This window comes from Lepidochelys kempii, chromosome 23 (genome assembly GCF_965140265.1).
Source record: "Lepidochelys kempii isolate rLepKem1 chromosome 23, rLepKem1.hap2, whole genome shotgun sequence".
NCBI lineage: Eukaryota > Metazoa > Chordata > Testudines > Cheloniidae > Lepidochelys > Lepidochelys kempii.
Window position 1 is genome coordinate 11,154,014 of NC_133278.1, and position 25,527 is coordinate 11,179,540.

Sequence of the window (25,527 nt, forward strand, 5' to 3'; positions counted from 1 at the left end):
CTCCCCCCGCGCGGCCCCGGCCCCGCTTCCTCCCGCTCCCCGCCCTGCTCCCCCCGCGCGGCCCCGGCCCCGCTTCCTCCCGCTCCCCGCCCTGCTCCCCCCGCGCGGCCCCGGCCCCGCTTCCTCCCGCTCCCCGCCCTGCTCCCCCCGCGCGGCCCCGGCCCCGCTTCCTCCCGCTCCCCGCCCTGCTCCCCCCGCGCGGCCCCGGCCCCGCTTCCTCCCGCTCCCCGCCCTGCTCCCCCCGCGCGGCCCCGGCCCCGCTTCCTCCCGCTCCCCGCCCTGCTCCCCCCGCGCGGCCCCGGCCCCGCTTCCTCCCGCTCCCCGCCCTGCTCCCCCCGCCCCGCTTCCTCCCGCTCCCCGCCCTGCTCCCCCCGCGCGGCCCCGGCCCCGCTTCCTCCCGCTCCCCGCCCTGCTCCCCCCGCCCCGCTTCCTCCCGCTCCCCGCCCTGCTCCCTCCGCGCGGCCCCGGCCCAAGGCTTCAGGGCCCCTCTGCAGCGCCCGCTGCCGGACCCGGGACTCCGGGGGCGGATGGTGGGCGCCAGGGGCAGACTCCGCCCCAGGGCCGGACTGAGCCTCTCCCGGGCCCGACGCCCACCCACGTGGTCTGAGCTCTCCTGCCCTGGAGACGGGCTCTGAGGGCAGAGGGCGGGGCCAGACCTGACTGGCAGCGATCGCCGCCAATCCCCACGCACAGAGATTAACCCTGTGCTGGCCGGGGCAGAAGCTTTGTGTGGGGGAACCGGGCTCCCGAGTTCCCCTGCGGCCGGGCGGGGAGCTGGGGCCTGGCGTGCTGGGGGGCAGGGAGCTGGGGTTACAGGTGGGGGCAGAGCTACGGGCCTAGCTGTGCTGGGGGGCAGGGAGCTGGGATTACTGGTGGGGGGGGCAGGGAGGGGCCTAGCTGTGCTGGGGGGCAGGGAGCTGGGGTTACTGGTAGGGGGGGCAGGGAGGGGTCTAGCTGTGCTGTGGGGGCAGGGAGCTGGGGTTACAGGTTGGGGGGATGAGCTGGGGGGCAGGGAGCGGCCTAGCTGTGCCGGGGGCAGGGAGCTGGGGTTACAGGTGGGGGGGGATGAGCTGGGGGGCAGGAAGGAGCCTAGCTGTTCTGGGGGGCAGGGAGCTGGGGTTACTGGTGGGGGGGCAGGGAGGGGTCTAGCTGTGCTGTGGGGGCAGGGAGCTGGGGTTACAGGTTGGGGGGATGAGCTGGGGGGCAGGGAGCGGCCTAGCTGTGCTGGGGGCAGGGAGCTGGGGTTACCGGTGGGGGGGGGATGAGCTGGGGGGCAGGAAGGAGGCTAGCTGTTCTGGGGGGCAGGGAGCTGGGGTTACTGGTGGGGGGGCAGGGAGGGGTCTAGCTGTGCTGGGGAGCAGGGAGCTGGGGTTATGGGTGGGGGGGATGAGCTGGGGGGCAGGGAGGGGCCTAGCTGTGCTGGGGGGCAGGGAGCTGGGGTTATGGGTGGGGGGGATGAGCTGGGGGGCAGGGAGGGGCCTAGCTGTGCTGGGGGGCAGGGAGCTGGGGTTACAGGTGGGGGGATGAGCTGGGGGGCAGGGAGGGGCCTTGCTGTGCTGGGGGGCAGGGAGCTGGGGTTACAGGTGGGGGGGATGAGCTGGCGGCAGGGAGGGGCCTGGCTGTGCTTCATTGTGGCCTCTGTCTCCTGCTCTTCCCCACTGCATTTGGCTCTGGAATGGTCAGAGCTGACTCTGCCCCCCATCCATACATCCCCCAACGTCCCCCCAGCCCCTGACCGCCCGGTGACCCATGTGGTTGGTTCCCAGGTCACAGTGTATGTGAAGGTTGGGGACGTGACCCCAGAGGAGATGGATGCCCCTGAAGTATTATGGGAATCTCAGAGCACCCAGCTGGAGCCACCACAGCCCCATCCCGCATGGGGAACCACGGAGGAGACAGCACTGAGGAATTACAAGCTGCCAAGCGCCCCTGAAAAGGAGCCCAGAGTTGGACAAGAAATGGGTAACCAGCTTGTGAAGGGGCTTGGGGCAGATCTTCCCGGGAGCACTGAGGGAACAATGTGGAAGGGAGTCCCTCAGGCTGAGTGTGTGTGTGGAGAACAGGGGAGTGGCTGGTTCAGGCCGGGGGGGCCTCCCCAGCAGGATTGCTGCCTGGAAAACAAGAGAGGCAGTGTGTGGGGTTGGGGTGGCCAGTGGGTCTCCTAGGTGACAAGTGGCCCAGGCAGTGGGGATAGGACTGTGGGAGCTAGGTGGCCCCATAGCCAGCAGCAGCGAACCCTCCTTGTGGTGTCCTTTTCAGTGGCGTTACCCAGTGGGTGCCCTTCCCCACCCCCATCCACTTCCTGAGGCCTGGGGTCAGGTCCCTCTCAGCTGCGGAGGGATGCAGGGGATTCAGATCATGACAATCTCCGTTGCAGAGAGGCCCTAGAATCCTCTGCAGGAAGGCCTGAGGCAGTAGACTCTTACTGGGGTGCCTGTGGCCTGGGACTCGAGAGGAAATCCCTAGAGCTGTGATCCATCCCCAGGGCAGCCCCTGCGGGGTAGCAATGGTTGGAGCTCTAATGCAGAGGGCTCTGTGTTTCCTGCTGCCTAACCTGACTCAGGGCTCTGTGCAGATGCTGTCGGGCAGGAATTTTCACCTTTCCAGGGCTGTTATGTTCAATGAGTGGGTTCTCCCCGCCTTGGCCTGGATACCTGCCTTGGCCTGGATACCCACCCAGCCCATTTCAGCACTTGCTGCTGCTCTTCCTCGATACGTATCCCTCTCTGGGAATGTCTTGGTGGCACATGGTAACAAAGTTCCTGATCCCAAGGCTAGAGCGGTGCCCGGACTCCGGTGTGATGGTTTTGCTGCATCCACTGCTCTCCACTGGGGAGGAATGGAAACAATCGGAAGGGGCTGCAAAAGAGTTGGCTCTTGTGAACAGGGCAGGAAACAGCCTGTCCATACACATCTGGCAATGGGTCAGCCTGGGCTGTGCTGGGCCAAGGAGATCTCTGCCCAACTCAGGCATAAGTTTTCTTTTGCCTCGGATACCAGGCCCATGGGCTAGTGCCCAAGGTGAGAGGCCATCATCCCTGCAGCTCTTGGGCATGGCCAGCATTTTCCCTGTGAATCCTCCAGGGAGAGGGTGTTGTTCCCTTGATACACTGGTCACCTTCATACTGAGATGTCCCCTCCACCTTCGCTCCAGCTGCTGCCACTGACGTTTGGAAGAGGGATTCTGGGGCTGGGGCCTCTCTGGAACCTCCCACTTCCTACAGGCCCAATATCCTGGCTTGCTGGGTCTAACACAGAAACTTCCTCATTTTCCTCCCCATTGCTGGCAGCTCTGACAGGATTTCCTTCCCCGCTCATGTCACTCCCAAGGCCCAGTGGCCCCTCTCAGCCCAAGATCCCATCCTGTTGTCAACCGGAGACCTGTTAGCCACCTTACAGCTCCCCGCTGGCCGAACCAAGGCAGGAAAGTTGGGGAGTCCAGACCAAGAATGATCTCTTAGCCAGCGTTAGATACCACCCTGCCTGTGATCAGCATCCCTGACCCTACTCCGATTGTGTTCAACTCGTACCCCTCTGCCAGTCGCACTTTTACCATCACTTACAAGGCGGGATGGACCCAGCCCTAATTATGTCTTGTTTACATGTGGTGCCAGCCAGGGCCTGAGTGGCCAGGGTGCTGCCAGCAAAGCAGGTGACCTCTCTGGGCCCTGGGTTTGGCAGCTTTTCCCCAGATGTTTTACATTCTCCTGAGGCGCAGCATATCCCACATCAGTCTTTGGCTTTGCATTCCCGCTTCTGCAAGTCTAGAGGTTCTGCTCTGCCAGCCTTACTGCTGCTCGCCTACCTGAGTGGTGGATGCTCCTTTCCTGACACGGGCTCCTGCAGTCTCAGCATGCACAGGTGGTAGTTCTCCAGCTGCTTCTTTATGCTGTTCACCTGGCTTCATCGAGCATCTGCACAATCACTTCAGTTTATTGTCAGTCTCTGGCAAGGGGGTGTCTTTAGGGGCTTGAGCCTTTGCCTGTAGCTTCCCTCACACACAGCAAAGTGGGCCAGGATGGCTTCTTTACTAGCTTTATCAGAGTCACAGTCTATCATCCCTGGCTCTGGTGCCTTAGTAGCAAGGGGGGTGTCTGGTCTGAATGGCCACTCCTTAACTGTCCAGCCCCTAGTCCTTGCCATCCACTCACACCCGGTCAGACGGTTCTCTGTGTCTTCTCGTCCCTGGGACTTGGGATCTCTGGTTGGGGAGTACAGGAAATGGAATCCATCCCCTCTCAGGCTCAGTGCCATTCTCTGGGCTCAGGGAATGTCTGAGGGCAGTGGTGTGATATACGCAGGAGTGAGATACCACCTGCAGAATGAAACCCAGCACCGCAGAGGGCAGTGCTGTGCTGCCCAGCTGTGACATCCTCAGCTCAGCAAACTGACTCTGAGCGGCGACACCTGTCCAGATTCTTGCTCCAGCTCCCTGTGGCGTAACACAGAGTCCCGTGGTCCGTTCCCTAGGCTCTTGCTGAGGGGTAGGTCCGCAGAATAGCGCACACAGAACAGCTGGTATCTCTAAAGAGGCTGCTCTAACACAAGTTCTTTTTTTGGTGAAAAATAACTTTTTCTGAATTGAAACTTTTTGTGAATGTTGCTGACATTTGCCATTTTTGTGCCTATTTAAAATCAGTCTCTTGAGCTAAATTTCCATCACGTAAAACCTACTTCTACATAAATAAAATATTTGTTATGATTTTCATAAAATATTTGTATTTAAAGTCAGAAACCCAACTGTCATAAACATACAACTAAGGATAACATACAATCCCTCCTTTACCTGTAAGGGGTTAAAAAGCTCAAATAAACTGGTTGGCACCTGACCAAAAGGACCAATAAGGGAAGAAGATCCTTTCAAATCTGCGGGGGGAGGTTTTGTTTGTGCTCTCTTTGTGTGCTCTCTCGGGACAGAGAGCGGGACCAGGCAGGATAAAAACCTCTCCTAAAACCCTACCTGAAATAAACATCTAAGATTACAAAAATTGTAAGTAAAGCAAGGAAATGTGTTAGATTATCTTCTGTTTTAGCTTGTGAATTTTCCCTATGCTAAGGGGGAGGTTTGTTCCTGTTTTTTATAACTTTGAAGTTTTGCCTAGAGGGGAATCCTCTGTGTTTTAAATCTTATTACCCTGTAAAATTACCTTCCATCCTGATTTTACAGAGGTGTTTCTTTTACTTTTTTATAATAAAGTTCTGCTTTTAAGAACCTGATTGGTTTTTAGTGTCCTAAAAGCCCAAGGGTCTGGTCTGTGCTCACCTTGTTTACCTATTTGGTTGGTATATTATTCTCAAGCCTCCCCAGGAAAGGGGGTGAAGGGGCTTGGGGGGATATTTTGGGGAATCAGGAACTCCAAGTGGTTCTTTTCCTGAATCTTTGTCTAACTCACTTGGTGGTGGCAGCAATACAGTCCAAGGACAAGGAAGAATTTGTACCTTGGGGAAGTTTTTAACATAAGCTGGTAGAAATAAGCTTAGGGGGTCTTTCATGTGGGTCCCCACATCTGTACCCCAGAGTTCAGAGTGGGGAGGGAACCCTGACACCAACTCAAGCCAAAACTGTAACAAGTTTCGAAAAAGGATTAGATAAGTTCCTAGAGGATAGGTCCACCAATAACTAGTAGCCAAGATGGTCAGGGACGCAGCCCCATGCTCTCTCTGGGTGTCCCTAAACCTCTGTTTGCCAGAAGCTGGAAGTGGACGACAGGGGACGGATCACTCGATGATTGCCTGGTCTGTTCATTCCCTCTGAAGCACTTGGCATTGGCCACTGTTGGAAGACAGGATACTGGGCTAGATGGACCATTGGTCTGACCCAGTAGGGCCATTCTTATGTAACCCCCCCAAAATGGTCCATTTTGACCCCAGGGAACAAAACAACTTTGAAACTTTAAAGTTGTTTGCAAAGATATCTTTCTGTTGTTCGGTCATCTCTAATGTGGAAGTGGATATGGGTGGGGAGCATGATCACTGCCTAAAAATAGCCTGGACAGCAGCCCTGTCTAGTATGGCAGGGGCTCCAAAGAGATTGGTTAGTGCAATTTACAAGAAGATTGATCTGCAGAAGAATGAAAGAATTGGGGCCTGACTGGAGAGCAGGATTTATGAGTAGCACTATTTTCAAATTTTATAACCCAACTCAGCGTGCTCTGAGTGCATATCCTATACCTTAAAAACACCCACAGTAAATACATCCATCTCAGCCCGCCCCCTCCTCACAGCCTTAGTGAGAAGATAAAGAGATGGGCTTTGCAGCATGCTAACACATCTGGGCTCTGATGGATCAAGTGGAGGAGCGAGATCCAACATTTGGACTCCTTCCAGAGAATCTCCTGCCAGCAGCTTCCTCCCACAGAGGATCCAACTCAAGCACCTCTGCTGATCTCAGCTGTGGCAGTGTAGCACCGGGAGAGGTGATCCCTCACGTAAATGGGAGCCAAGAAAAGGAGAGGGCCAGGGATAAGGAGTCTGTGGGTGGGAGAAGAGCTAAAGAGATGGGACAGAGAGGGGGCAGAGGGAGTTTGGAGGGGAAGTGATGGGACTGGCGGAGAAAAGTTATTGTGGGCACTGGGGGAAGAGGAAGGAGACAGAGACACAGGGCTTCCTGGTTGTGCCCCTCCATAGCCCCCTATTAATATGCAGCGGACAGAGGGGCTCCTCCTGGGGGTCTCTCCCATGAAGGGCTGTGCAGTCACTCCCACCGTTGGACATATGAGAGATGAAATAATCTCTGGATTCTCTTCCATCCAGCAGGTGCTGGAATCCTGAGCCAGGCTGAAGAGAAGCCTCGCAACGAAGGGCCTGAAATGGTGCTGCCCCCCAGCGTATCACAGAGTGGATCAGGGGAGAGCGTTACCCACACACCTGAGCAGGGAGGAGCCTGCAAGAGGCAGAAGAAGATCCCAGCAGGGAAGGAGCCAGGCCTCCCAGAGGAACAATGCAGTAGATTCAGGACACTAACCCAGCTCCTTCCGCAGGGGAGACCTCAGACCACAGGGGACCTTCACCAGGAGCAATACCATAGATGTCGAGACTGTGGGGAAAGCTTCAGGGAAAAGCAGGAGCTCATGGCTCAAGGCAAGGTCCATGAGAAAGAGAGACGCTATCCCTGCGCCGAATGTGGGAAGAGATTCAGCTGTCCAGCGCATCTCAAAACCCACCAGAGAAGCCACACGCGCGAGAAGCCCTACTCGTGTGGAGAGTGCGGGAAACTGTTTGGCTATCTCTGCACGCTGACTACGCACCAGAGAACCCACACAGGGGAGGGCTTGTTCCCCTGTGACGAGTGCGGGAAAACTTTCACCAGCTCCTCGGACCTCAGCAAGCACCAGCGCTCCCACACGAGCGAGCGGCCCTACCCCTGCACCGAGTGCGGGAAGCGCTTCAACCGGCTCTCCAACCTGAAGATGCACCACAGGACTCACACGCAGGAGAGGCCCTACCCATGCACTGAGTGCGGGAGACGCTTTGGCCACCTCTCCACGCTCGTGAGGCACCGGAGAGCCCACACAGGGCAGAGACCCTTCCCCTGTGTGGAGTGTGGCAAGACCTTCACCACCAGGACAGGGCTGAGCAAGCACCAGAGAATCCACACAGGCAAGCGGCCCTACCCCTGTGGGAAGTGTGGAAAACGCTTCGGCTACCTCTGCGCTCTGACCACACACCAGCGACTGCACACGGGGGAGAGACCCTTCTCCTGTGCTGAGTGCGGGAAAACCTTCACCAGCCCCGCGGACCTGACCAAGCACCAGCGCTCCCACACGGGTGAGCGGCCCTACCCCTGCGCTGAGTGCGGGAAACACTTCAGCCAGCTCTCCACCCTGACAGTGCACCTGAGGACTCACACACAGGAGAAGCCCTACCCCTGTGCCGAGTGCGGGAAGAGCTTCAAGTACCTGGCTTACCTCACCATTCACGAGCGCTCCCATACCGGGGAACGGCCCTTCCCCTGCGCCAAGTGTGGGAAGAGCTTCAGCAACAAGTCAGCTCTCACCCGGCACCAGAGAATCCACGTCAGAGCTGCAGCTGTGGATGAGTGAGGCCATCCTGGCTGAAAGCTCCGCTGCAGGTGTTCACCAGGAATATTTGAAGTGTAGGAACAGAAAATGGTTCTGCAGAGCCCGAGAGAAATCAGGCCTCAAAACCCAACTCCTGTTACCCTGTCACACACAATGTGGGTTTGTCTTTGCTGCACAGTTAACCCAGGCTTTCCTCTGGGTTTTAGCCCAATCCCCTACTACCCACACAGAAAGTCTTCTGACCCATGATTCAGGGTGCTTTAATCCCAGGCTAGTTTACACAGCTCGGGGTATAGGTTAGAGCTCAGACTGTTGTTAAACTCAGGCTAAAACTCACCCATGTTGCAGTGAGGACACAGGCAAAGTCCCCTCAGTGCTCATAGTCCTCCAGTGCTTTCCCACAATGCATCCTGAAGGACAGACAGATTCTTCCATCATTGACTGGGAAGGAATTGTACAGCATCTCAAAACAAAGAACTACAGGATCTGCCCCCAGACCGGACATGCACAGGGAAGCTGGCTAGATTGTTGGGCTCAACGGGTAGTGATCAATGGCTCCATATCTAGTTGGCAGCCGGTATCAAGTGGAGTACCCCAAGGGTCGGTCCTGGGGCCAGTTTTGTTCAATATCTTCATAAATGATCTGGAGGATGGTGTGGATTGCACTCTCAGCAAATTTGCGGATGATACTAAACTGGGAGGAGTGGTAGATACGCTGGAGGGGAGGGATAGGATACAGAAGGACCTAGACAAATTGGAGGATTGGGCCAAAAGAAATCTGATGAGGTTCAATAAGGATAAGTGCAGGGTCCTGCACTTAGGACGGAAGAACCCAATGCACAGCTACAGACTAGGGACCGAATGGCTAGGCAGCAGTTCTGCGGAAAAGGACCTAGGGGTGACAGTGGACGAGAAGCTGGATATGAGTCAGCAGTGTGCCCTTGTTGCCAAGAAGGCCAATGGCATTTTGGGATGTATAAGTAGGGGCATAGCGAGCAGATGGAGGGACGTGATCGTTCCCCTCTATTCGACATTGGTGAGGCCTCATCTGGAGTACTGTGTCCAGTTTTGGGCCCCACACTACAAGAAGGATGTGGATAAATTGGAGAGAGTCCAGCGAAGGGCAACAAAAATGATTAGGGGACTGGAACACATGACTTATGAGGAGAGGCTGAGGGAGCTGGGATTGTTTAGCCTGCAGAAGAGAAGAATGAGGGGGGATTTGATAGCTGCTTTCAACTACCTGAAAGGGGGTTCCAAAGAGGATGGCTCTAGACTGTTCTCAATGGTAGCAGATGACAGAACGAGGAGTAATGGTCTCAAGTTGCAGTGGGGGAGGTTTAGATTGGATATTAGGAAAAACTTTTTCACTAAGAGGGTGGTGAAACACTGGAATGCGTTACCTAGGGAGGTGGTAGAATCTCCTTCCTTAGAGATTTTTAAGGTCAGGCTTGACAAAGCCCTGGCTGGGATGATTTAACTGGGAATTGGTCCTGCTTTGAGCAGGGGGTTGGACTAGATGACCTTCTGGGGTCCCTTCCAACCCTGATATTCTATGATTCTATGATTCTAAGTGTAGACACAGTAATGCAGATAGGGCTTGCAGTAGGGACATTCACACCTGGGCTAGGCTAACCAGGGTGCCCAGACCCTAGTGCCAATCACCTGAGTTAACTGTATTAAAACTTAGCCCAATATCGATGAGGAGGGCCGGCCTTTGCTTTGTTCCCCTGAGGAGTCTCAGGGCTTGAACCCCCCAGCAGTGCCTGGTCACTTTGGGGGTGTCCACATGGCAGAGTGTAGGCGTGTCTGGACTCCCGTGCCTGTGAATTCCTGCTTGCCAGGCTTGTCTGTGAGTGTCCACCCTGCAGAGCCCCACACGACCCAGACCCATATAGCCATGTTCACAGTCACATGGCAATGGCAGGGGTTCGGCGCTAGGATTTCTGAGGGTGTATGCCAGGGTGCTGGAGCCACTCTAGGAATTGGTTTGTGGTGTATTGTGGGAGAGCTTGTCTGTCTTTCCCAGACCCCTTTGTGGTGGAAGTGTTCTTAGCCAGTAACACCTGTAGCTACGGCACTTCAGGCCTCTGCCCGCTCCAGCTGGTGCCGTGCCATGCCATGGATCCAGCATGGTTGGAAGAGCTGTTCCTGCTAGTGGCTTCACTGTTATTACAGAATACAGATGGAGGGGCTAATGACAACAGACAGCATTTTAGCACAAGTTGCTGACCCACAGATGGCAGCAGTGGGTCTTGGAGGGGAGTTAATTCATGGCAGACTGATGACACCTTCTGCATGCTGCAGTTGCTATGCATTGCCTATATGTAGCCCAGGGCTTCTGATGCAGGATGGCTAGCACAGCGTGGTGGGGTCACATCATCTTGCAGACCTGGGGAGACCAGCAATGGCTCCAGAACTCCTGCATAAGGAAGCAGACCTGTGTGAGGAGCTGGCCATGCCAGGCCAGTCTGTTCCTGTGACTCCACCCCCCTTCTGCTGGGATCTCCTCCATCTGCCCCAGGCAAAAACCCTAAAACTCAAAAGCCTGTGATGGAGGACTGTGGGCTCTGCGCTTGAGGCTGGGATGGGTGCTCAGTTGACAGCCCTGTAGTAAGGGCAGGTAGTTGTCAGGTGCCAACCTTTGCCTCGTGGGAGATGGTCATTAGGTTTGTAATGTGCGCCTTTGCTCTGCACAGCCATCTGCTGGATCCCCACCTCACCAGCCTCTGCAAGAGCTTCTCATACAAGGGAATGTTTTGGGTGCTTCTCCCAAACTCAGGCTCCCTGCTATATGCACACCAGAGGTTAACCCAGCTAGCATCCTACTGGTGGGCAACTTCTCTGACTGCTCAGCAGAACTGCGCTGAGCTGCCCAGAACATGGAGCAGACTGCATGGAATGAAGGATGTACATAAACCGGCAGGGATTATCTAAACCCCAGCTCAGCTACACATGTGTTGCTGCATCCTCGCTGGACAGTGAGGCGGTTGGAGCACAACTTTAACCCAGTGTAAACTCTGGGGAAGTGACCATCTTTTGTACAGCACCTAGCACGATGGGGGCCTGGTCCACCAGTGGGGCTCCTGGACGCTACCATAATATAAATAATAACCCCAGCTAGGCAAGCAAGCATGTTTTTTAAGGGTTGTGTGGGGATGCTAGGCTAAAACCCATATAAGAACACAGGCTAAGCCGGCAGTGTAGACATACCCTTCCCTGTTGAAAGGACCTGAGGGGGTCATTGATGCAGAGATGATGGCAGCCTGAGTTAAAGTGAATGGATGGGCTTCAGCACTCCCCTTCAGTCTAACAGAAGGGGAAGCTGAGACTTGTGATGCAAAGCACCTGGATGCACGGGGGTGGGGTGGAAGACTGACTTACAGGGCCATCTGACAAACCATCTGCTCCTAGGAGGCGTGGTGCTGAAGGGCTTTCCCAGGAGAAGCCTACAGGAGCTGGGTGGGACAAGGTGCTGTGCTGAGCACTTTGCAGAGAGCTGGCTATGAGCTCTAGGCAGCGGCAGAGGTGCAGAATAGCTGCTTTGTGGAACAGAGCCGGGGTACCTTACCTGAAATTTCTGTGTAAGGGAGCTGCCTGCACTGCTTTGTTCCTACCACTCTCCAGGGAAACAGGACCTGGGTACAGGGTCTGAATAAACAGATTACACCAAGATCATACTCTGGCTCCTTCCGTGCAGTAGGAGTACCTGGTGGGAGAAAGGGGCCTGGTGCTCTGGAGGCAGTAACACTATTGCAGAATTTCCACGGATAGTGGAAGAGCGCCTGCCCTGTGCACAGCTATTCATTTGATTGTTTGGGGAGGCAACACTTGGAGGAACTCACCCCAAGATGTTACAAGAGTAAGAACCAGGGTAGCCAGAATTGGTGCAGGCCCAAGCCTTTGGGCCAGTGTATTTGCATCCTCACTGAGTGCCCGGAAGAGCAGTTCACACTCTGGAGCAGGTGTCCTGCTGTTCCCATGGAGACATCATGCACCCTGTAGCACTGGGCTCCCAGAGCCAGTAAAGCAAAACCAGACTTGCAACTTCAACTGCCACTGCAGTTAGCAAACGGTGTGCGCTGTGACTGGATGCTGCTGTTCCTGCAGTCTCGGGGGGCTAAGGAGCCCTCTTCACCCAGGCCTTGGGTACAGCAGGAAAATGAGGACCTGTAATTCACCTTTAGTCCAGCTCCTCCACTGGCAGTAGCAGCAGTGCAAGCTGTGGTGAAGACGCAGGATTGTAGTGCTGTTACCACTGTGTCATCTCCTCTGCCAGTTTGGGTGAGATGTTTGGCAGATTGTCCCAAGAAGATCTCATAGCTTTGGTCAAGGGGTTGGTGCTGAAAACCAGGATGCCCCAGGAAAACAGCTCTGAGATGTCAGGGCAAGATGACTGGGTGTCCCTTTCCAAACACTCTGTGAGTTGCCACAAGAAGAGGGAAGATGCCTTCCGTAAGGAATACAAGGGATTAGAAACTTCAGATGAGGAATGGGGGGGGGACTCCAGTGAAAGTGGAGGAAGAAGAGGAGGATGTAAATCAGCCACTACAAACTCCAACACCTCCAAGACATTCCTAATCTGTGAGTTTGGCCTCAGGCCCAGAGGGTGCTGAGAGCTAGTTATGTGGAACAAGCCCCACCCCCTTTTTACTTGGAGAATTCCCCTTCTTGTACCCATGCCAGAGCTGACAGGTCAAATGATCTTCATATCCGAAAGGAGGCCTGTGCATCTGCTCTCGCCTGCTGCTCCTATGTCCCAGTGTCTCGCTGTCCTGGCTATGGATCCTCTGCAGGTCCCTAGGGGTGACATACGCACCCCTAGCTGTGGATTTACACAAGCATGATTGTTAGAAAGTGCTGCAGCATGAGCAGCTCTGTGATCTCCTTGGTGCAGATCTCTGGCTTCAACCATCGGAAGGCTGTAAACCTCTCGGGGCTCCCTGGCAGTGGAATTGCATGAAACGCAGGTGCTGCGTGTCCATGCTGATGTCGCACCCTTGCAGGATGGCTCCTTTCACCTTCTCATAGGCTCCAGCACCTTGTGCATCCAGACTCTTGTAGGCCTGTTGGGATTCCCTGATTTGGGTCACCCATTCTCCTCCCAGCTACTGGCAGGCTTCAGCCATTCACTCAAAGGAAGCCAAGGCCTCATCCAACATCATCTCTGACCGCTTTGTGTCTCCCCATTAGGGCTAAAGCCAACACAACTTCACGCAGGATCTATATAGGGTTTGCAGCACCTCCTGAACTTGGACTCCTCAACACTGGAGCAACCCCTCCTGTCGCTCACTCCTGACCGCTTGTGCCATCTCAGCAGCTGCCAAAAGGTGGCTACTTGGATTTTCTCTGCTCCCTTTTGTTCCTTCCATGTGTCAGGGTCCACTGGACCATGGGTTTCAATTTTCACTTTAGTTGCCTGCTCTCCTGGAGCCTGAACCTGGAGACCGAGGAGTTGACAGCTCCCCTGCTTTGCAGCCATTCTCTGTCTGGGGTCCCCAACCTTATCCAAGCTCTAGGTCTCAACTTCCGTATTTCACTCCTGTTTCTGCTGGAAATAACCAGCCTCTAGTCTCACACCTGAGTGTCTAGTGTTTAAATCTCACTTTCCACAACAGGTCACAACCCACCATCCTAGGCTGGGTTGGGCAGTGTGAGACCAGGTAGTAACAATGCAGAGGGGGCAAGTTTTTAGACAAAGCAACTGTTTGGTCCCTGTGTGGTGGGAGGGACTTCTGGCAGATTTCAGACGGAGAGAGACAGAAAGAGAGCCAAATTCACTGCCAGAAACCCAGGTCGGGTTGCCTAGTGCCCTCCCAGCAGGTTGAGTGGGGCCAAACCTACAGCTCTGAAAACCAGTAACTACAGAGTTAAGGAAACGTATCCCACACTGCAGCCCACACAGTCTTTCCTCTGCTCCACTGGGGCTAGCAACTGGTATGGGGACCATGCCAAACCTGCCCTATCCCTAACAGAGGTTGCTGTTTCCTAGGCTGTGTCTAACACAATCCTGTATCATCATTCCTCTTCATCCCCTTGCTGGGCTAGGTACAGTGGGCCAATCCAGGACGCAGTTGCAGCTAGTTGTCAGCGCTCACCCTGCCAGCTGAAGAGGGTGCATCTGCAGTTAGAGGGCAGGACAGCCCCCATTTCCTGTCTGGGCCATGCAGAGAGTCGTGTAGATTATCCCAGTGGTCCCTCGACTCGAAATCTCACAATCTGTGATAATGTTCGTAATGGGCTGTAGTGTTTTAGGGCCACTAGAACAGCTGCCACTGTCCCTTCAGGGGTGACAGGGAAATAGAGGAGTGTTTCACCCCCACGCATATTCTCAGTGCCTAGGAGAACCCCACCCTGCCTTGGGTTACACACACCACTCTGCTGCATGCTGGTTCTGGCTAGTACTAATGGTCTGGTACAAGGCTCAATCCGGGCTCACGGAGGCGATGTTCCAGAAGGATTCCTTACCACAAGGATGGATGGATGTAAGCAACTACTGTGTCCTCAGGGGGGTGTTTTGACTAGGGAAATTCTCAAGTTCAGATTGCACTGAGCTATCTCGTGTTTGCTAAGTCTGGCCTCAACTCACCCTTTTTCCTAGTGAAGACAAGGCCTTAGAGTTTCCCCCACGCTACTCTTGGACATTTTCCCTGCTGTCCTCCAACGCTCAGGAAGGATACAGGCCTGTTATCTCTGATGAGGCAGGTTGGGGCCTTGCTCAGAGGGGACGTTTTCTAGACAGTCTCCCTACAGACATGGATTTTGGAGCACTTTGGATAACAGGCTCTAGTGCTCCTCTATAATACAGCCGGCACCCAGGGAACTACTTCCAAGAATAGCCCCCTGGAGAAGAACAAAGGCAGAGGGTGGCAATGTGCACATCAGCCATTCTCTAAACCAGCTGAGCAGAAGACTTGAACTCATGCTCCTCGGGCATTGCCTTAGTTCATGGACTGTCATCAAGCTTCCTAAGCCACCCACTGACCATAACAGGAGTTGAGCTTGTCCACAAAGCTAGTGACCAGAGTCAGGAGCCAGGCTCCTGGTGTGCCTGTCCCACAGTGCCTGCACAAATCACTTTCTCTGGCAGGTGAGCCTATTTGTAGAGTCACACAGAACCTCTAGTAACTGCTGAAATATTGCTTTCCTGGCCTGGCACAGAGCATTGGTCACTAGCTGGGGTCAAACCGCACTGGGTAAACTCCAGGGGCATGGATTCAGCCACAGGTGTGTGCCAAGAACAGTGTGAGAGCAAGCGACGTGTACGGACCCTTTACTCCAGGGACTGTATCTCTGCACCCCCGAGAGGGAGTGACCCCACATTTGCACCAAAAATCCTACCCTTGGCCCTGATGAGGCAGCCATTTTTCATGGCAATTTGTGCTTGTGTGTGGACCTCAGAACACTTTGAAACACAGGCTCTTGACATGCAGGGTTGGCTCCCGCTTCAATATGATATGGCAAAGGGCACCCATGATAAGGACCCAGGTGGGGATGGGCTGGACTCTAATGAACTTCCTCCCCAGTTAAGGTACAGGTGTTTGTGCAGGGCTGTAACCCCCTGCACATCATCCCCAGCCCATACAGGTCCCTCCCTGAGCTCCCTGCCCTGCCCCAGCACAGGCTCCTCTCTGAGCCACTGCACAGCACCCCCCAACTTGTAACCCCAGCTCCCTGCCCCAGGCCCCTCCCTGAGCCCCCTGCACAGCCCTGTAACTCCAGCACAGAGGCCCCCACTCCTCAGCAGCGGGCAGGGAGACCCCCACTTGCTTCCCGGTAGGAGCTGCTGTGCCCATCCCCGTGGAGTGAGGTCGCCGGGCTCCGGCTGCCCCCGCTCCCGGAGACCGGCCCAGCTGGGCGGGGCGGGGCCGGATCTGACTGACAGCAATCGCTGCCAATCCCCGCGCGGAGGGATTAACCCTGCGCTGGCCGGCGCGGAAGCTCTTTGTCTAGGGAACTGGGCCGGCCTCCTTGCGTCCAGGCGGGGTGGTGTGGTGAGGGCGGGGTGGCCGGGACCTGGGGTGATGGACCTGTCTGTGCTGGGGGGCAGGAATCTGGGGTGGTGGGTGCGGGATGGGCCTTTCTGTGCTGGGGGGCAGGAACCTGGGGTGATGGGTGGGGGATGGGCCTTTCTGTGCTGGGGGGCAGGGAGCTGGGGTGATGGGCTGGGGGATGGGCCTGTCTGCTGGGGGGCAGGGAGCTGGGGTGATGGGTGGGGGATGGGCCTGTCTGTGCTGGGGGGGCAGGAACCTGGGGGGATGGGTGGGGGATGGGCCTGTCTGTGCTGGGGGGCAGGGAGCTGGGGTGATGGGTGGGGGATGGGCCTGTGCTGGGGGGCAGGGAGCTGGGGTGATGGGTGGGGGATGGGCCTGTCTGTGCTGGGGGGAAGGAACCTGGGGGGATGGGTGGGGGATGGGCCTGTCTGTGCTGTGGGGCAGGGAGCTGGGGTGATGGGTGGGGGATGGGCCTGTCTGTGCTGTGGGGCAGGGAGCTGGGGTGATGGGTGGGGGGTGGGCCTGTCTGTGCTGTGGGGCAGGGAGCTGGGGTGATGGGTGGGAGAGGGGCCTGTCTGTGCTGTGGGTCAGGAACCTGGGGTGATGGGTGGGGGATGGGCCTGTCTGTGCTGGGGGGCAGGAACCTGGGGTGATGGGTGGGAGAGGGGCCTGTCTGTGCTGGGGGGCAGGAACCTGGGGTGATGGGTAGGAGAGGGGCCTGTCTGTGCTGGGGGGCAGGGAGCTGGGGTGATGGGTGGGAGAGGGGCCTGTCTGTGCTGTGGGGCAGGAACCTGGGGTGATGGGTGGGGGGTGGGCCTGTTTGTGCTGTGGGGCAGGAACCTGGGGTGATGGGTGGGGGGTGGGCCTGTCTGTGCTGGGGGGCAGGAACCTGGGGTGATGGGTGGGAGGGGGCCTTTCTGTGCTGGGGGGCAGGGAGCTGGGTTATGGGTGGAGGATGAGCCTGTCTGTGCTGGGGGGCAGGGAGCTGGGGTGATGGGTGGGAGAGGGGCCTGTCTGTGCTGGGGGGGCAGGAACCTGGGGTGATGGGTGGGGGATGGGCCTGTCTGTGCTGGGGGGCAGGAACCTGGGGTGATGGGTGGGAGAGGGGCCTGTCTGTGCTGGGGGGGCAGGAACCTGGGGTGATGGGTAGGAGAGGGGCCTGTCTGTGCTGGGGGGCAGGGAGCTGGGGTTATGGGTCGGTGGGTGTTTGGGTGAATCATGGCTAGGTCTCTCTTTTCCCCTCTGTTTGTTGTGGTTCTGACTCTCCCATCACACAGTAACATCCTGATTAATTCTTTTGCTGCAGCCCTCCCAGGAGCCTGGACGCATCCAGCAGGACCGACGGAGAGACTGAAGTTGGAGAACTAGAGCGCAGGCCCCAGCGGGGATAAGCTGGTCCTTGAAGACAGATCAGTAGCTCCTGAGTCTCCACATCCAGGCTCCGCGAGAGAATATGGAAATGGCAGATCCAATGGGCCCAAAAGCAGGGAATGAGCTGGAGAGAGACGGGAAGCAGCCAGTCCTGGGACCAACCATCTCAGTAAGTCCTCGATGGCAGCTGAGGACTGAGCAGTGTGACAGGATGTCCCGGTATTGGAAAGATCAATTTCAGGAGGAGCTACAGAGCTTACGGACACCTGCTGAGGCTGTGCCGACATCAGTCCCTGCGTCAAAAAACCCTCCACTGCTGGAGCTGACCCCAGAGGAGGATATTGAGGCCTATCTGGCTTCCTTCGAGCAAGTGGCTGAAGCCTGCCAGTGGCCCAGAAGAGAGTGGGTGACCCGTCTTGTGCCGGCCCTCAGTGGAAAAGCTCGGCAGGCCGTTAGCAGCCTGGATGCCAGAGACGCTGGAGATTACGGGAAGGTGAAGGCAGCCGTCCTGCAAGGCTGCAACCTCGGCACGGAGACGCAGCGCCAGCGCTTCAGGCAGTTCCGCTACCAGGAGGCCGAGGGGCCCCGGGCAGTTTTCTGCAGACTCTGGGAACTCTCCCATCGATGGCTGAAGCCGGAGAGCCGCACCAAGGAGCAGATCATGGAGCTGCTGATCCTGGAGCAGTTCCTGACCATCCTGCCGGAAGAAATCCAGAGCTGGGTTTCTGAACACTGCCCAGAGACGTGCGCCCAGGCAGTGTCCCTGGCCGAGGATTTCCAGGTAGGACTGCAACAGGCTGGGATCTGAGAGCAGCAGGTGAGAGCAGGTGCAGGGGAATGTCCAGGGGGCTCCACTGGGTTCTGCAGGGAATTTGGGTTCTACAGGGAATTTTATGGGGCAAGTTTGGGTGCTGGGTGAACACAGGGAATTCTCAAGGCAGGACATGAGTGGGGTTTGTTCTGTGTAATCCTGCTCTCAGCACTGGGATTGCGGCTGTCACAGTTTCCTGCTCTGCACACCCTGCTGTTCTCTCTGGGTATAAATGTCACTGCCACCCTTATGCAGAGTCATGCAGGACCCTTGGGCAATAATTTCACTAGTACCTGCAGCTGCTGGGAGAGTGCAGTGACCTCTCCCAACATCTGAACTGATAGGGAGCCTCGTTAACAGACTGGGGCTCCATGTGAATCCAGCATGTGCTGTTAGGAGGCAATGTTGCATGGCCTGATCCTAGGGACCCAGCCCTGAGCATCCTCTGTGTGTCACATTCAGCCATCATGTCCTGGGGTACGCGTGTCTCCTTAGCTGCCTCACCTCGCAGGACGTGAGTGGGGTAGTAGCTGCGGGTACTAGTGAAATTGCCAAAGGGTCCTGCGTGACAGGGTTTGGCTTCTTTCCTTCAGCTCCTCTCAGAGATGCTGGATAGCATCATGGGGAGCCTGCCTTTCCCTGAGGTCCAAGCTCCTCCCAGGCTCATACTGCATAGCCTCAGCCTCCTCTTCCGGTTACCTCTCCCATTAGGTACAGGCCCTGCTGGCCAAAGCAGCTTCTGCCTGAGGAGCGGGCACCCTTTGCCACGGGCACTATTCAGGTATGATTTCCCCCCCTGACTCTCAGCCCCTGGTTGCCTGGTGACCCATGTGGTTGGTTCCCAGGTCACAGTGCATGTGAAGGTTGAGGACGTGACCCCAGAGGAGATGGATGCCCCTGAAGCATTATGGGAATCTCAGAGCCCCCAGCTGGAGCCACCACAGCCCCATCCCGCATGGGGATCACCGGAGGAGGCGGCACTGAGGAAGTACGAGCTGCCAGGCGCCCCTGGAAAGGAGCCCCGAGTTGGACGAGAAATGGGTAACGAGCTCCTGAAGGGGCCTGGGACGGGTCTTCCCGGGGGCACTGAGGGGACAATGGAGAAGGGAGTCCCTCGGGCTCAGTGTGTGTGTGGGGAGAAGAGGGGAGTGGCTGGCTCAGGCCATGTGGGCGCTCTCCAGCAGGATTGCTGCCTGGAGAACGTGGGAGGCTGTGTGTGGGGTTGGGGTGGCCAGTGGGTGTCTCTTAGGTGACAAGTGGCCCAGGCAGTGGGGATGGGACTGTGGGAGCTGGGTGGCCCCGTAACCAGTGCGGTTGTGAACCCTCCTTGTGTGGGTCCTATTCTGTGGTGTTACCTAGCAGGAGCTAGGCCCATGTCATTCAAGGCTTTCCATGCATCCTGGCCAGCTCTGGTGGAAGCTCCTTCCCTCAGTCCCATCCATGGGACTGAGCACTCAGCTGGGAGACAGAGGCAGGATGGACCCTTCCTCTCCTCTGGGTAGTGAGTTAGGGGGATGGGGGGCTCTGACCCTCAGCAGAGGGGCTGTGGTTTATTTTCTCCCTGTTCTGGCCGGCTGAGTGAGAATGAGGAGTATCTCCGCAGGAAAGGCCTGAAGGAAGCTCCAGGGATGTTATTGGGGAAGCCCAAAAGTAACATGACCCAAGCCTGGCACTAGTCTGGAAATCCCTCACAGCTGTAATCTGTCAGTGGGGCAACCCCCCTGGGGTAGCAATGGTGGGAGCTGTAGCATAGGGAGGGCTCACATGTGTTTCCCACCATGTGACCCAGTTGCGGGGCTCTGTGCAGAAGCTGTCTGAGCAGAATATTCTCCTTGCCAGGCATGTTACGACCAACAGGCTTGGCCGGTCCTAGGCTTGTACCCTGCCCAGCCCCTGCCGCAGTGCCTGCAGTTGCAATGCGTTTTCAGGAAGAGCACAGTGGGTTTCGTCCCCTGGAGTCCAGACTGAACATCCTGCCTCACTGGCTCTAACACAGGAACCCCTCATGATTCGCTTCCTTGTTTTGATGGTGGCTTTTAAGGAGTCCTGTCCCCCCCGTACTCAACATTTCTTTAACAAAAACTTTTTTTTAATTTTTGGTGAAAAGTGGACATTTTTGTAAAGCAAACCCTTTTTGCAAATAATTGCTGACACTAATGACATTTTTCACAAAATTATTCATCCCATTTTGTAAATAAAATATTGCATCTAAATGCTTTGTTCACATAAAGCCGACCATTTCGATAAATGAAAAATAAAAAAAATCGCAAAAGTAGACAATGGGTCTGTTTCCAAATGCCACTTTGAAACCTCACAATTTTTTGGCAAAAATTTTTATCCATTTGTTTTTTATCTGGCTCTAACCTGTAAGTGGATTTCTGTAGGGAACATCATTGTCACCTAAACAGCAGGTCCGTTGAGTGGGGCAAAGGAACCAAAGAGACAGAGGAATCAATTAGCAAAAGAACAAATGAGCTGAGTCCTGAATGAGAGAGGGATACAGCAGTGAGAGAGAGAAAGGTCTATGGCAGGGGTGGGCAAACTTTTTGGCCCAAGGGCCAAATTGCATGCAGGGCCATGAATGTAGGGCTGGGGCAGGGGTTGGTGTGTGGGAGGGAGTGTGGGGTGTGGGAGGGGGCTCAGGGCAGGGGGTTGGGGAACAGGAGCAGTGCAGGGTGCAGGAGGGGGCTCAGGGCAGGGGGTTGGGGTAAAGGAGGGGGCTCAGGGCAAGGGGTTGGGGTGCAGGAGGGTTTGGGTGTGGGCTCTGGGGTGGCAGCGGAGCTAAGGCCAGCTCCCTGCCTGCCCTGGCCCCGCACCGCTTCCAGAAGCGGCTGGTACCACGTCCCTGCGGCCCCTAGAGGGTGGGGGGGGTAGAGGACTCCTCACACTGTCCTCGCCTGCCGGTACCTCCCCCGAAGCTCCCATTGGCTGTGGTTCCCCGTTTCCAGCCAATGGGAGCTGTGGGGAGCAGCGCCTGCAGGCGAGGGCAGCACACGGAGCCCTCTGCCCTCCCCCGGGGCTGCAGGGACATGGTGCCGGCCGCTTCCGGGAGCGGCCAGGAGCCCGCGGCGCCATGGGGGTGGCAGTCCCGTGGGCCAGATCCAAAGGCCTGATGGGCTGGATCTGGCCCACGGGCCGTAGTTTGCCCACCCCTGGTCTATGGTCAGGAGAAGAGGGAAGAGAGAGGGGGAGCCTGGAGGGGAATTGAGGGGCTGGAGCAGAGGGAAAGGGAAATGTTGGGAGTTGAGGAAAAGCTATTGTGGGCCCTGGGGAAAGAGGAAGGAGAAAGGGATGTGGGGCTTCCTGCTTGGGCCCCTCCACAACCCCCTATTTCTGCATGGCTGACTGTTTGGCTTTCCTTGGGGGTCTCTCCAGTGGAAGGATGTGAGGAGCCTCACCCACTTCCACTTGGAAATATGAGAGATGAAATAATCTCTGGATTCTCTCTTCCATCCAGCAGGTGCCAGGATCCTGAGCAGGACTGAGAAGCAGCCTCACAGCGAAGGGCCTAAAAACCTGCAGCCCCCCAGCGTATCACTGCAGGATTCAGGAGAGAGCATTAACCACAGACCTGAGCAGGAAGGAGCCTGCAAGAGGCAGAAGAGGAGCCCAGTGGGGAATGAGTCAGATCCCCTAGGGGAATGTGAGAGTGGATTCAGGAGACTAATCCAACCTCCTGCACCGGGGAGACCTCGGACCACAGGGGACCTTCAAAATCAGAACAGCATTCACAGGACAGAGAAGCCCCATAAATGTCGAGATTGTGGGGAAAGGTTCTGGGAGAAGCAGGCACTCACGGCCCATGGGAGAGTCCATGGGAAAGACAGACCATATCCCTGTCCTGAATGTGGGAAGAGTTTCAACAGACTGACCCATCTCAAAACGCACCGGAGAACCCACACGGGAGAGAAACCCTATTTCTGTGCCGAATGTGGGAAGAACTTCGGCCACCTCTCCACGCTCATTACACACCAGAGGCTGCACACAGGGGAGAGACCCTACTCCTGTGACGAGTGTGGGAAAACTTTCACCAACCCCTCGGACCTCAACAAGCACCAGCGCTCCCACACTGGTGAGCGGCCCTACCCCTGCGCCGAGTGTGGGAAGCGCTTCAGCCAGCTCTCCAACCTGACGATGCACCAGAGGACTCACACGCAGGAGAAACCCTATCCCTGCGCTGAGTGCGGGAAGAGCTTCAAGTACCTGGCTTACCTCACCGTTCATCGGCGCTCCCACACTGGGGAACGGCCCTTCCCCTGCACCGAGTGTGGGAAGAGCTTCAGTCACAAATCCTCTTTGGCCCGTCACCTGAGAATCCACGCCAGAGCCGCAGCCATGGACAAGTGAGACCCTCCCAACAGAGGGCTCCACTCCGGTCGTGTGTGTATAATAACGTGAAGCAGGCCCTGAGAGAAGCTAGTCCCATGCCCACTAACAGAACCATCCCCCTCACGGTCACTGGGGGGCGTGAATTGGGACTTCACCTTAGTCCTTTGAGGTGTCCTGATTCCAGAACCGCCCCAGCAGTGATTTGCTCCTTCCTGCTTGAACTAGTGAGGAGAGGGCCACTCTAGGGGCTTGTCTTTGCTGCATATTAACTTTTTGTAACTCAAGTGTTGTCCCTCACTCGAGTCCCATCCACATACAGTACCTTTAAGTGGGGTGCAGTGGTGCTGTGACCCCAAGGAGGGGGCATAGGCTAAAATTGGAGCACAACTCATCAGCTGCTAACACAACCCCTCTGTAGTGGTTTGTGCCACTTGCATATCACTAGTTCTCCAGTGCCTTCCCACGATTCCCCTAGTGTGCCCAGAAAGGCAGACAAGTTCTCCCACTACTCACTGGGAAACGTGTGTGTCCAGAAGCCATAGTGCCATACTCGAGGGAGCGCAGAGCCTGTGTGGGTACAGCAGCGTGGCTGTTCTCAGCCGAGCTCGGCTGACTCGAGAGGAGTCACTGGGCCGCAGATAACTCAAGTTAACTCTGTAGTGAAGGCAGACACGGTGAGGCTGGCAGGCCCCAGTCCCAGCAGTACCAGGAACAGCACCTCCAGGGGAAGGCATTGGGCCAACCCTACCTCTTGCCCCACTGCCAACCAGTTCTGCCTCGGTGCCCCCGCACAGCCACCTTCTTCCACGCTCTGCCCTACTCAGTGGCACCCAGCCTCACCAGAGCTTCAGAGCCCTCTATCATCTTTTCCCAGCAACCACGTGTCACCGGGGCCCAAGTCTGCTGCATTGACTCCCTGCCTCCCACTCACCCGACTGGCTCTTCCAGCTGACTCTTATCTCAGCCGAACATTGACATTCTCTATATACTCTTCTGTATTTAATCATCGCGCCCCCCCCCCCGGGTTTTCTGCTCCTGTCCTGTTAACGCTCTTGCTGTTTGCTGCCCTGTCTCTAGTGCGTTGCGTTGTCCAGACCACGTGGTTGCTCCTTGGCTCAGCTGCCCATCAGCACAACCGCTGATTCAGTTTTATTGGTGTGAGATTTTGATCAGATGGCCCCAATCCTGCACGGAGCTCCACGTGGGCAGATTCCTCTGGAATGCTGCCTGGCTACTGGGGTCCCCATGTGTAGCTCAATGCAAGATTGGGGCCTTAGTTTAAAATCTTCTGATCTTCCCTACATCTTTGGTTACCCTTCTGAATTGCTGGTATTTTTTATTTATTTCCTGCTGATTTTATTGTAATGTACTGAACAGTACTTCTTGTCAATCAATCACTGCTCTGCACACTTAATTAACTCTCTTTCCCTGTTCCTTTGACTCAGTTAAACCCACTCTCTTGATTTGGCCCTTGTGTAACTGCCTATTGCCATTCTCGCTGTTGTCCCCCTGACTTCTTGCCCTGTCGAGTCCCAACTCACTGTAATGATGTTTTATCAGTCTCGCTGGATGGGTTTAGTTTCTGGCTGGAACAGGGAGAAGGGGTGGAAAGTGGGACCTGCGTAGTGGTGGCAGGCTTCTAGCACTCGTAGGAAAAGCTAAGGGGTGCGTCAAGACACTAGGTAACACGTGTGATCCAAGGACAGCCCTTATATCTCCAGCTGCAGTCTGGTGCCGCTCTGCTTTTCTCACTACAGCCCAGCCAGCAGTGCACCATGGGAATAAGTGGCCCAGTGATTCACAGGGACAGTTTTACAATTACAGTGTTTACGTTGGTAAGTGAAGAACACGTGCCATCCCCACAAGTGCTTCATTTCCTGGTTGGGGAGGCAACATTTGGAGGAACCCAGCCCAAGATGTTGCAGGGGGAAGAACCAGGGTAGCCAGAACTGGTGCAGGCTCAGCATCTTTGCATCCACACTGGGTGCCTGAGGGAGTTACTCTCACTCGGGAGCAGCCGTCCTGCTGTTCCCATGTAGATGTCGTGGTATCCTGTAGTTTTGGGCTCCATGAGCCAGCAAAGCAAAACCAGAGCTTAGACTTCAACTTCCACTGTGGATGGTGAGTCTTGTGTGTTGTGACTGAATGGCTGCTTCCCTGCAGCTCCAGAGGGGCTAGGGAGTGCACAGCAGACAGGCCTCATGTACAGCTTGAGAATGAGGACCTGTAATTCATCAGTGTATCTCCACTGGCAGAAGCAACAGTGGAAGCTGTAGTGTAGACAGGACTTTGGCATTGTTACCATTGTGTCATCAACCCCTAACCAGCAAGTGAGCTGTTGGCCAGCTTATCACTCTTTCCAAATACCAACTGAAGAAGCTCTGATGGAAGAAGGGGCTCTGAGGGTATCAGAGAAGATTTGCAGGCTTCTGCTGAGAAATTTCAGGGCTCCTGCCACAACCTTCCCATTCCTGGATGCACACCTTCTTCAACACCACTCTCTCGGGTCACTATCTCTCTACGCTTCCTCTCTGGACACTTCCCTGTCAATAGTGGGTGATCCTGGCTGTATTAACTATTTCAAGGGCCTTGCAGATCTCTTCAAAACCTGATTGACTACACCTTGGTCTCCTGGGTTTGAAAAGATACTAACCCCAATAAATACAATATACATAATAGTGTTCAGTAACCCTGCTACGTTACTGCAGGAGGGAAAGCCTAATCCAATAGGAGTCCCGCCATGCTTCTCTTCCTGATCACAATCCACCCCCTCTGCTCACCTGCTCCCTGTCTCTTTCAGAGCCACCCAACAATCTTCATGTTCAGCCCCCAAAGCTCCAAACCAGCTGTCTAGTGCGGCCCTCCACCAGTCACAGCTTCTACATCTCTGGGCACCCAGTAGCCCATGTTCTTGGAGCCACAACATACTTCATCATAGAGTTTCACGTAATAGTTATAACACCATCTCATATCACACAATTTCAAGTTAACACAGTCCCTT

General features: G+C 55.9%; 2 protein-coding genes across 5 annotated transcripts; both read left to right on the forward strand.

The window, feature by feature from the left end:
* The first annotated feature begins 499 nt into the window (after positions 1-499).
* LOC140902207 (uncharacterized) lies at positions 500-17,393 on the forward strand. 4 transcript variants are annotated; one of them, XM_073322048.1, is made up of 3 exons: positions 500-816; positions 1,767-1,962; positions 6,754-8,703. In XM_073322048.1, exons 2-3 carry the CDS (start codon positions 1,809-1,811, stop codon positions 8,040-8,042), a joined length of 1,443 nt encoding a protein of 480 aa, XP_073178149.1. In that variant the 5' UTR covers positions 500-816; positions 1,767-1,808; the 3' UTR covers positions 8,043-8,703. The 4 variants fall into 4 exon arrangements, with proteins under 4 accessions (XP_073178149.1, XP_073178151.1, XP_073178148.1 ...); XM_073322050.1 differs by lacking the exon at positions 500-816 and adding an exon at positions 17,322-17,393 and having other exon boundaries at positions 1,611-1,962; positions 6,754-8,071; XM_073322047.1 differs by lacking the exon at positions 500-816 and having other exon boundaries at positions 1,611-1,962.
* Positions 17,394-17,468: 75 nt separating this feature from the next.
* LOC140902197 (uncharacterized) lies at positions 17,469-23,989 on the forward strand. Its single transcript, XM_073322019.1, is given in 3 exon segments — positions 17,469-18,203; positions 19,043-19,238; positions 21,655-23,989. Coding segments are annotated over 3 exon segments (1,821 nt in total). The 3' UTR covers positions 22,545-23,989.
* The last annotated feature ends 1,538 nt before the right edge of the window (positions 23,990-25,527 follow it).